The sequence below is a fragment of the Meriones unguiculatus genome, chromosome 10 (assembly GCF_030254825.1).
Source record: "Meriones unguiculatus strain TT.TT164.6M chromosome 10, Bangor_MerUng_6.1, whole genome shotgun sequence".
NCBI lineage: Eukaryota > Metazoa > Chordata > Mammalia > Rodentia > Muridae > Meriones > Meriones unguiculatus.
Genome location: NC_083358.1, coordinates 16,470,495 through 16,482,589, shown reverse-complemented (window position 1 = coordinate 16,482,589; position 12,095 = coordinate 16,470,495). Strand labels below are relative to the sequence as shown.

Below are 12,095 nucleotides of genomic sequence, written 5' to 3'. Positions count from 1 at the left end.
GTTTTGCTGGACCATCCCCTCACACAAACCTAATATGAAGTAGCTGCTTCTGTGTTTCCACCAGACCTAGGATCTCTCTTTCCTTGGCACTTGAGATACTACAATGGTATTTAGTTATTAGTACAATTCATCCATTAGATTGTAATTTTCTTGAGGGTAAAAAAATCAATTTGCTAGCACATGATATTCAATAGCACATTAATTCAATGAGTATCTGGTATTAAAGGCAATTTAAGTCTTTTTTTTTTTCCTTTTGGTTTTTTGGGACAGGGTTTCTCTGTGTAACCTTGGCTGTCCTGGACTCCCATTGTAGACCAGGCTGGCCTCGAACTCGGAGAAATCGGACTGCCTCTACCTCCCTGAGTGCTAGGATTACAGGTGTGTGGCACTGGGCCCGTTGTAAGCCTGAAATGCTTTTACTATACAACAACTTGCACATCAGTGTTCACAGTAACACTACTCAAAATACCCCCCAACCGGAAACAACTGTCCAACAATAAGTTGGATAGCCATACAATGGCCTGTTACTCAACTATAAAAAAGGAGTGAGCTGGGTATGGTGGTGCACATCTTTAATCCCAGCGCTCAGGAGGCAGAGGCAGGTAGATTTCTGTGAGTTTGAGGCCAGGCTGGTTTACAGAGCAAGTCCCAGAACAGCCAGGACTGTCACGGAATACCCTATCTCGAAAAAAACAAAACCAAAACAAACAAATAAACAAACAAAAACAGATTACAGTTGCAGTGACTGTTCTAAAAATAACGGTGATTACACTAGGTTCACTTTAAATAGGTGGATTGTTTGGTTAATTAACTACAGCTCAAAGATCTGTTAACAAGGAAAGCCACAGCTGGATACGGTAATAATAATACTTATAATAATCCCAGCCTTGGGAGGTGGCCTTGTGAGTTCAAGGCCAGCTTGATCTACATAATGAATTCCAACCAGCCAAGGCTACATAGTGAGAACGTGCCAAAAAAAAAAAAAGACAACAGCAGGTAATTATGTACTTAATAATAACCGAATGACAGGAATAGATTGTATTACAAATCCATTTTGGACTTGCAGTTAAATATTAGCACAAATACAAAAAGTCTTGTTAGAAAACTGATCTTGGACTGGGCATGACAACACACACCTGTAAGCTCAGCACTTAAAAGGTGGAGGCAGGCAAAATTGGGAGTTCAAAGTCACCTGCAACTAAACAGTGAGTTCAAGGCCAGACTAGGCCACATATGGAAGGAAGAAGGAAGGGAGGGAGGAAGGAAGAAAAGTGTTTTGTCTGCTCATGCTTCTAACCAAAGCAGATCAGAGCTGGGTCATTTCTCCTAACAACAGCTTATCACCTAGTGAATGCACTGTCAGTCAGATTTCACAGCCTGAAGCCACAGGCTGAAATCCACTGACAGAACAAGAATCAGACCATTTCACGGGATAAGAGCTTGTCTCTACATAGAGACAGACACTGCTGCCAAAGCTGTCTTTGAGCCATTTTTCACTGTCTAATATGAAGTACAAACTATCCAAGACTCTTATTTATACAGCCAGGGAGAGGGGTGTTGCTTGGGAAATCTCCCTCTTCAATATGGGAACGTCTCAGCTCCCTGCAAACTCAGTGCCACACAGAGGTGTCACTGGGGAAACCACCCCATCCTTGTAGGACTCAGGTTCCTGATGCAGAAAACACCAGGGCAGATGAGACAGCATCTCAGCTCCTAAAGTCTATTCTGTGAAGCACATTTTTTACTTCCTTAGGCCAGACTTCCAATGCAGTAACAGCATGTATCAAGCACTTAAAATATGTGCTAAGTGCTCTGCACAGATATCTTCATTTAACCCTCACAGCTACTCTACAAGTGGCGTGTGCAAGGAAGAGGACGGCCAGCCTTCTCAAGGCTTCCTTGCAGTCACAGCCTGGGCCAGCCTCCAGAAGACCTGCTCTGAGAACCTGGCTTGGGAAGAGTTCACACAAGCAGGTAAGAGTGACTCCCTGTGGCTACCCTTGAGCACGCTTTTCTCCTGAAAAGGGTCTGCACTCTTGGGACATGCTGCAGGCCCTAACCGAGCGGGCTCCAACACCTCTTCCTGCACCGGCACTAGAAGAAAAAATGTCCCGTGTGACTCCACCATGAATGGACCCCGGGGAGGTGGGGCTCCTTTTGTCCAATCTCTAGTCCCTGTGGCTTTGCTCTTTGATTTTGCTTTGTAGTCTTTTGCTGTACTCCTCATCCTGGGGTGCTCGGGGGGGGGGGGTGCAGACACAGGTGCCTAGTGTTCGCCTTGCTTTATGGATGAAGAAGCTGAAGCTTCGAAAGGTAGTGACTTAGCTGAGGTCACCTGGCCCAAGGGCGCCATCACCTGCATCCTAGCATAGCTCTTTGGCTCCTAACCCTTGACCTCTGCGTTAGACTGTGTTTTTCACTATTTTGTTGCATCCTTACGTTAAACTTTTTATAAAAGAAGTAATTCACATCTACCGTGATGCGACTTAGTACTGTGATTTACTTTACTTTTTGTTATTGTATTGGTTTCGGGGTTTTTTGTTTGTTTGTTTGGTTGGTTGGTTTGGTTTTGCTTTTTGAGATACTTTCTCTTGAAACCCAAGCTGGCCTCAAACTTGCTGTGCAGTGTAAGAAGACCCTGAACTCCTACCCTCCTGCCTCTACCTCCCAGGGGCTGGTGTTACAGACTTAGCATTCAGAGCTTTGTGAGTCAGTTCTATTTAATGTTTTCAAAATGAACAAACTTTTTTTTTTTTCTCAAAATGTATTTCACTTTTAATTACATGGCTCTTGGAGAGGAGACTTTATATGTGAGCATAGGCATCCATAGAAACCAAAGACCTTGGATTCCCTGGAGCCGGAGTTACAGGCTAAGGTGACCCCCTCGTCAAGTGTGCCTGGACCAGAGTTTGGTTCCCAGCACCCACTAGAAAGAGCCAGGTGTGTGGGGCTGGAGGGAAGACTCAGTGGTTAAGAGGGTCTACTGCTTCCAGAGGGCCTGAATTCGGTTCCCAGGTGGCTCCCAACCTCCCGTGACTCTCCAGGGCCACGGAATTTGGTACCCTCTCTGGCCTCTGCAGTTATCCACTACCATGTGTGTACAAGCACATGTGGACACACAGACACACACAACTTCTATTATTTTATGTGTATTTTGCCTGTAAGTTTGTCTGTGTACCATGTGTGTGTCCAGTGCTGGAGGAGGCCAGAAAAGTTGTTGGTTCCCCTGTAAGTGCAGCTACAGACAGTTGTAAGCTGTCATATGGGTGTTAGAAATCAAACCAGAATCCTCTGGTTCTTTTTTCTTTTTAATGTATTTAATTTTATGTGCATTAGTGTGAAGGTGTCAGATCCCTTGGAATTGGAGTTAGAAACAGTTGTGAGCTGCCATGTGGGTGCTGGGAATTGAACCCAGGTCCTTTGGAAGAACAGACAGTGCTCCTAACCACTGAGCCATCTCTCCAACCCCCCTCCCCCCTTTTAACAGACAGATGTCATGGCGTGAGCTTGAATCCTAGTGCTAAGAAGGTAAGCAGGCAAAGGCAGGTGGATGGTCCCTGAGGACTAAAACCCTAGGCTGACTTCTGGCCTCTACATTTGTGTGTGTATGTGTGTTCCCAGGTTCATCCTACATCAACACCAAACTCATACACAGGCTGAACCAATGAGACTCAGCACATAAAAGGACTGTGGCAGGAAGCCAGATGACAACTCATTTTTGAGATTCCTCCCTGATGCAGGGAGCTGTTACTCTACCTCGCAAGGAAACTTGGCTAGTGTCCTCATTCATCATTCTTTGTGATTGTGGCTTTGAAGGCCATTGGATTTCCAAGATCCTAGCGCCACCCCCACCAAGCTAAGTTCACCAAGAGCTGAGAAACACTTCATTGAACTCAAAGGAGAGACAACAGCAGTGTTTGTGGGGCAAACCTGAAGACCTGAGTTAGTCCCCCGGATCTCACGGTGCAAGACCAGAACTGTCCCCTAAAAGCCGCCATCTGACCACACATGTGCCATGGCAGGTGTGCACCTGCACTCAGACAGGCAGTTCTGAGCTCCCACATGGGTGCTGGAAATCAAACCTGGGTCCTCCAGTCTTTTTTTTCCCCCTTAACAGCCAGGTATTTTAGCACATGCTTGTAATCTAAGTGCTAAGCAGGTAAAGAGAGGTGGATTACATACACAATAATAATAGTAAATAAAACACAAACAAACAGACAAACCCAGGGCCTCGAGCATGCCAGGCAAGCACTCTCCCATTCGCTACATCCCTAGCCCTAAAATAATTTCTAAAATTTGCATCTACTTAGTTGTATGTTGGGCGGGGGGGCAGAACACATGCCACAGTGCCCATGTGGAACTCACAGAACAATTTTCAGGAGTCAGTTCTCTACCGCTACCGTGTGGTCCCTGGGGATCCAACTCAGGTGGTCACAGCAAGCACTTTGGCCTGTGTCTTGGTTGCTTTCCAATCGATGTGACAAACACCAAGACCCAGCCCAGAAAAGAAAGCATTTAATTTGGGGCTTACAGTCTCAGAGGGCTCCATGACCATCATGACATGGAGCATGACAGCAGGCAGGCGAGCTGCTAGGGCAGTAGCTGAGAGCTTGTCTCTTAATCCACAAGCAGGAGACAGAGAAAGCTAACTGGAAATGGCACAGGCTTCTGAAATCTCAAGGCTGGCCCCAAGTGACACACTTCCTCCAACAAGGCCATACCTCCTAATCCTTCCCAAACAATTCCACCAAATGGCTCCTACAGACTTCAAATATATGAGTCTATAGGGACCATTCTCATTCAAACCATCACAGCCTACTAAGATTATTTTAGAATATAAAATAAGAAAATGAAGCATTTTAAGAAGTTTACTGTTCTGGCCATCTTTCTCAGAGAGGAAACATGATGGATGCACTGACTTCTCTCTAGACAGTAGAAAGCTAATAAAATAGGTTTCTGCCTCCCGCCAATCAACATCTGACAAAACTGGCAAACCCACACTATAGATATACCAGTTCAACCAAATAGAGAAATCTGAAGGAAAAACAGAAACTCCCTCAAGGCAGTTAAATTACCCAATTTACTCTGTTTTCCTGCTATGTCAACTGCTGTTTAGGCTTAATTATTTGCCCCTACTTCATAGCACTCCCATATAGGTGTCATCAGCACCCTCTCTGCAGGTCTCTCCAGTTACATCTCTATAAAGAAACAGGAGTGAAACTGCCTGGGTTTTTATGAGAATTAAAAGATTTATAGATTAGCATCTTCCAAATTAGCAGGCTTAGACACGTGACACATGTTCAGTTCTGTCCTGATCCCCAGTGAAAGCAATTAACAAGACGGGTAACTGCACTATGATTTTCCCCCTAGGAATCTGGCACTTCCCTCGGGAAGGCAGACCCCACACTGACAATGCTGACAGCACCAAGTGTTTCAAGATCCCTTAATCCAAAAAGCTGCTGGTCAAATTCTCCCTGGGGACTACTTATCAGAGAGTACCACAGAGCAGACTGGTGGGCGGCTCCTCCACATATCAGCCTTCGTAGCAAAAGGCAGGAGGGACTTTTAGAAGACTTACACATATGCACACCACATATATTACAGCACCACATAAGGTCTCTTTCAGTTCGAGGCCAGGCTGGTCTACAAAATGAGTCCAGGACAGCCAGTGCTACACAGAGAAACCCTGTCTCAAAAAGCCAAAAACAAATAAACAAACCAAAAAAACCCCCCACAAAACTGAAATAAATCTTTTGACTAAATAAATAAAAGTCTGCCACACAGAACGTGTTCAGGGCTGGAGAGAAGGCTCAGCCAATAAAGGCTCAGCTCACAACCAAACACAAGAAAGTACTCACTAAATATTTGTTGAATAAATGGGAAAACTTGCCAAGAAATGCCCTAGGTATCAGGAAACAGAGACGCGATATTTATTATGGACCTATGTGTGACACATTATGAGCTATTAAGAGATGAAGTAATATAATGAGCTCTGGGGTGAGACTGTCCAAATCCCAAAGCCATCAGTCACATACTGGCCTTAGCCAAGTCTCTCAAGATCAGCCAAACAGGGATCCGCTTCCCCTTTTGGTATGAAAGGATAATACCTACTTAGCCTGCAAGGGTCTTTCATTAAGTGGAAAAAGAACATGCAGATACACTCCCTCGTATGAAGCCTGGCATATGGAAGACTTGATACAGAGGAATTATAGAAACATAGGGATGTAGCTCAGTTAGCATTGTACTTGCCTAGCATGTAGAGCCCTGAGTGCTTGCACACCTATGATCTCAACACTCAGGAGGCAAACATAGGAGAATCAGAAGTTCAAGATCTCCTAGCTATACATCAGGTTCAAAATCAGCCTGGGATACATGGAACCCTGTCTCAAAAAAAAAAAGAGTCTAATCCCAAGCATCAGAAGACAGAGGCAGAAGGATGTCTCTATGAGATCTACCTGGTCTACATAATGAGTTCGAAGACAGCCAGAGTTACATATGAAACCCTGGTTGTTTTTTTTTTTTAAGGTGGGATGGGGTGAGGAATGGCTACACTGGTTCCTCCTCTTCCAGAGGACACAGGTTAGGTTCCCAGCACCCATACAGAGGGTTACAACTGTTTGTTTTAGTGTTTTTTTTTATTTTTATTTTATGTGCATTGGTGTTTTGACTGCATGTATGTCTGTGTGAAGGTTTCAGATCTTGGAGTTACACAGTCATGAGCTATCATGTGGGTGCTGAGATTTGAACCTGGGTCCTCTAGAAGAACAGTCAGTGCTCTTAACCACTGAGCCATCTCTCCAGCCTTCACAACTGTGTTCTTCTCAACTCTAGTTCGAGAATTCCATACCCTCTCTGGCCTCTGCAGTCACTAGACATGGAAATGATTCATATATAAACATAGAGGCAGCCAGAAGCCTGTAATCTCAGCACTCTGAGAGGCAGAGGATCTCAGTGAGTTCAAGGCCAGCTTGGTCTACAAAATGAGTCCAGGACAGCCAAGGCTACAGAAAGAAACCGTTTCAAAAAAACCAAAAACATACAGGCAAAACAAACACACACCTAAAATTGTAAACGAGTGCCTTCAAGATGACCCATAACATTTCTCGCTAGACATGGCTGTTGACCTGAGCTCAAGTCCCACAGTGCAAGAGAACGGACTCCCAAGGGTTCTCCTCTGATCTCTAATGCACCCACAATCACACACATCATATACTCACTATAATAAGGGTTTTTTTTTTATTTAAAAATGACAGAAACAAAAAAATAATAAAAATATTTAGTCAATGCAAAGTTTGTTGTTGTTTTGTTTTTGTTTGTGTTTTGATACAGGGTTTCTCTCTGTAGTCTTGGCTGTAGACCAGGCTGGCATCAACTCACAGAGATCTGCCTCCCTCTGCCTCCCAGGGTGCTGGTATTACAGGCGTGTGCCACCACGCCTGGCTTTAAATTTTTTAATTATATATTTTTAATTTATTTTGTGAGTATGTGAGTGTGAGCACACGTGTGTGGAGGTCAATGAATAACTTGCAGTTACTCTCTCTGTCCTTCCACCATGCGGGTTCCAGAGGTAAAACTCAGGTTGTCAGGCCTTTCGGCAAGAGCCTCTCTACCTGACACACTTCAAGGGCTCAATGCTAACATTTTTTTAAAAGGCATTTTTTTGTTTATTTATTTGTTTTTAGTTTTTCCAGACAGGGTTTCTCTGTGTAGCCTTGGCTGCCTGGACTCACTTTGTAGACCTGGCTGGCCTTGAACTCACAGAGATCTGCCTGCCTTTGCCTCCCTGAGTGTTGGGATTATAGTCGTGTGCCGTGCTTACTTTTTTATTCTGTTTATTTATTTACTATGTATGCATGTGCTATACAGCACGTGTATAGAGAAGAAAGCATGATGTATGGAAGCTGGTTCTTTTTGACATGTGAGTCTGGGGACTGAACTCAGGTTGGCAGGGGTGGCAGCAAATGCCTTCACTGGCCACCTTGCCGGCCCCCCAAAGTTAATTTTTGAAGCTTGCCATGTGCCATGCTGCACATCTTAAACATGCAGCCTCATAAAATTCTCAGGCCAGTCCTGTAAGTATGACCTCCCTTCTACAGATAAGAACACTGACTGTAAGGTGTGACCATCAGGGATGGGCTACACAGGTGTCCAGTCTAAGCAACACATGGATTTTATCAACGACGGAGTATTTTCCACATCAGCAACCACTTAGCAGATCGGGGGCTGAAACAGATGCTCTGCACAACAGCATTTCACAGGTTCACCCCCCAAAATGTTACAAGGCGAGGTTGGCCCAAAGAAGTTCTGCGACTTTCCCGAAGTCTCCAAGTGCAGTCGACCGCCTCGGGAGTGGACACTTCCCCCGGCTCACTACCTCGAACAAGGGGAGTCTCTTCAGCATTTCCTATGGGTATCTCGGTGACCCAAGTCCCATAAACCCTGTGGAACCGTACACGCCTGCCCTAACTGTCCTGAGCAGTTAACAAAGCTCCCCTAGGCTCTCCTGACTCTGACAGCCCCAGATCCATCTCCCCACCCTGAGCGAGGAGATGAAGGATGGAACGGAGTGAAGGGGGGTGGGGAGCGGCATTAGCACGGAAAGCGCATGTGCAGGCGGCTCCATTCACGCACAGCTCACCTGAGAGTCCCGAAACTCCACCACCACGTTCTCACTGCTCCAGCGCGCTGCCATCTCGCTAGCCAGACGTGGGGGCGACCCCCACCCCCCACCCCAGGACCCGAGACTCCCCGGTTAGTAAACGCCACACCGCCTGCTGATAGCTCCGACCACGCCCATCTCCCCGCCTTTCGCTTGGCCGCAGCTCATTGGCTAATCCGATGATAGACTCCGCCTCTCCTGCTTTCTCCCCCAATGGCGGACCTTGCCCCTTCCTTCCGTCATCAGTACGAGTCACCCAGGCACCCGGCGGCTGCTGACACGCCCCCGCCGCCGTTAGCTCTGCCGGGAATTGTAGTCCAAGGTCCGCACAGTGTCGGTTACCCAGGAAAAGCCGGAGTTTCTTACAGGCGCTCTGTAATATCCCATAGCTTACACACAACCTATAAACGAAACCGACATCCGCACCAAAGGAGAACACCTCTTCTAGTGCCTGCCATCGAGGCTTTGAAAAATCTGAGTGCACAGTTTACTGTTTCGTGTCGTACCGCCTCGCTCGCCTCTTCAGGGTCAGAGCTCCTGGGGTTCTCCTTGACACTTTGGAGGGGGGCGAGGGCGGAGAGGCAAGTCTCTAAAGGTAAAACACTGTCATAATCCTGCTGACACGTTACTTTCACTTTCTCTCCCTCGTGTGCGGTAGAGTTCTCCCCAGGAAGGTACCCAGAGAGGTGATTTATGCAGAATGTTAAAAGACTTGCCAGTTTTCCATTGCATTGTTCTGGTTTTGGAAAGTGTAGTAATTTTTCTCGTTTACGATGTGTAATTAATGTTAACGATGGTTGCTATTTAAGCATAATTTTTTTTTTAATTCATGGCCTTAATTTCTAATACGTTAGTCCTCACAAACAGTTTTTGGAGTCTTATATAATTTTTGAGGGTGAAATAAAAAATAATAAAGAAGTTTAGCATAGTAGATGATAGTTGACTTTTCTTCAGTCCTACCTTTTGAAATGCTGGGTTAACTGGCTTAGCATCACTTTCTCTGCAGACGTGGAAATGGCTGGTCTTATTTAGCTATGTCAGGAGCCAGGCACTGGGCATAAACTATTGTTCTTACTAGTGCCAGTATTCCTATGCGCGAGTCCTATGCGCGAGTCCTATGCGCAACGGAGAGAAAATATTAGCTCCTTTCACCCTGGAATCCTGGTTGTACAAGAGAAGGCAAACTTTTCTGCCGTTAGGGTGACCATCTCACTGTTGCCTGACTGGAACAGTCCAGGCTTTAGCACAATGACCAGCATCCCAGAAAACCCTTCAGTACCAGAAAGCTGGAACAGCTGGTCCTTCCCCAGTAGATAAATATTTGGCCTAATGAATTGCACATTATAATAGACTTGCAAGTAATGTGTCAGGATGAGATAACTTAAATTGAGGACCTGAAAAATGGCACCTTGAAGGTGACGTTTGAGTGTTTCAGTATACGAAGATTTTGATAGTGTATACTATCAAAGTATCAAGAAAAAGTATTTCATTAAGAGTGTGAACAGAGTGCCGATTGGTGGTGGCACACACCTTTAATCCCTGAACTGGGGAGGCAGAGGCAGGTGGATCTTTGAGTTCAAGGCCAGCCTGGTCTACAGAGTGAGTTCTAGGACAGCCAGAGCTATACAGAGAAATCCTGTCTTGAAAAAAAAAAAAAACAAGCAAGAATGTGAATAAAGCAAGTCGTGGCCCAAAGATATAAGGCCATTCACCAATTTAATTCTTCTGTGGCACAATGCTTCTTCAAGTACACATTGCTGTTTAATTAAAAAATTATTTATTTAATGTTTCCAAGCTTCAGAACAGAACACTGGTCCGTTCTGTTGGATTCTGTTTGTTACTGCATAGAAAGCCTGCTCTGTGAGTTTGATTGTGAGCAGCAGATGGTAATGATCTCAGAGAGCTTTGTAAGTCAGAAGGGTAACCCTCTGTGCAACCAAAAGTAACTTCAAAACTATTCAAGTGCTTTGTGCATGACTCTTTTCAAAAAGGTTTGTTTTAGTTATTTATTTTTAACTCTGTGTGTGTGTGTGTGTGTGTGTGTGTGTGTGTGTGTGTGTATAGAAGGGTATGTGTGGGGGTTTGGGGGAGAGTGATGTACAGATGAGTGCAGTTGCCCAAGAAGGCCAGAAGAAGGCATCAGATACCCTGGAGCTAGAGTTACAGGTACTTGGTGGTCTGCTTGGTATGAGTGCTGGGAATCAAACTTGGGTCCTCTTCAAGAGCAGTATAGTAATGAGCCATCTCTTCATCTCTGTGTAATTCTGTAAATCTAGGAGAAAACATAGAACTGCCAGTCATTTTTCTGAATGCTTTTTTTCTCATCCACCCACCAGATTTTTCTCACATACTGAACCTCTTTAAAAGAATTAAAACAGGTGGGGAAGTGGTGGCCCATGCCTTTAATCCCAGCACTTGGGGGGCAGAGGCAGATGGATCTCTGAGTTTGAGGCCAACCTGGTCTACAGGATGAGTTCAGGACAGACAAAGGCCAGCCTGATCTACAAAGGGAGTCCAGGAGAGTCACGGCTACACAGAGAAACCGAGCCTCGAAAAAAAAATTTATATTTTTAAAATTTCATGACTTTAGCCCCAGCATTCAGGAGGCAGAGACAGTTGGGTTTCTGTGAATTCAAGACCAGCCTGGTCTACCTAGTGAGTTTCAGACCAGCCAGAGCTACATAGTGAAGTCCTGTCCCAAAAACAAACAAATAAACAAAATGATTTATTTTTTCTGCATCACAGTGAGACCTCCCCCTAAACAAGAAACTGTTCTAGCCTCTACTCCCTTCTTCTCTACTCCTCTAACAGGCTTCCTTCCGTCACCCAGCTCCCTCCCAGCCCCAACTGTCTATCACAAGGGACCATGGCTGCTCTGAAGATAAAGACCAGCATGTCCTCAAAGCAGTGATCCTGCTTCCTCAGCCCAAGAAGTGGGCCTGCAGGCATGTTGTACCACACCCAGGATGTGCAACACTGTCTATGCCTGTTTATGAAAGCATGTCAGAACCAGTGAATGTGTTAATCTACCTAGCAGGCTGTATTCTTCCTTGCCTATTAGCTGGAAGTAGTAAATGCTTTGTAACGCCGCTGAATGATTGGTGACCGTCAGGGATGGCTGCTACTTAAGAGAGCATGACAGGAAGTAGGGGGAATTGCATCCAGAAAGGGTAAAGAACTAGTTAGGAAGGCCCCTGCTTATGTGTTTGAGTTTGGTTTGTGTGGGGGGAAGGGGTGGCTAGAGATAAATTTATTGCAAAGCTCTGTCTGTCCACAGGTAGCTCGGCAATATGCTGGGTCACCCTTGACTGTGCCCTCAGCTCCTTTGTTAGAATTTCTCCAGTTCTCCCAAGCTTTTTCTTTTTAAAAGACAGGGTCTCGTGTCGCCCAGGCCTGCCACACAGGAGCTCACTGTAGCTCAAATGATCTTGATCTG

At 45.4% G+C, this 12,095-nt stretch overlaps 1 protein-coding gene across 4 annotated transcripts in view; it reads right to left on the bottom strand.

Annotated features, from left to right (window-relative positions):
• The window catches only part of Wdr59 (WD repeat domain 59), a 73,792-nt gene extending 64,997 nt beyond the window's left edge, over positions 1 to 8,795 (bottom strand). For all 4 annotated transcript variants that reach the window (XM_060391950.1, XM_021632518.2, XM_021632517.2 and 1 more), the window contains exon 1: positions 8,639 to 8,795. In XM_060391950.1, the coding sequence (XP_060247933.1) occupies positions 8,639 to 8,692 (54 nt within the window). In that variant the 5' untranslated portion in view covers positions 8,693 to 8,795. The remainder of the gene's footprint in view (positions 1 to 8,638) is intronic.
• Positions 8,796 to 12,095: the final 3,300 nt, after the last annotated feature.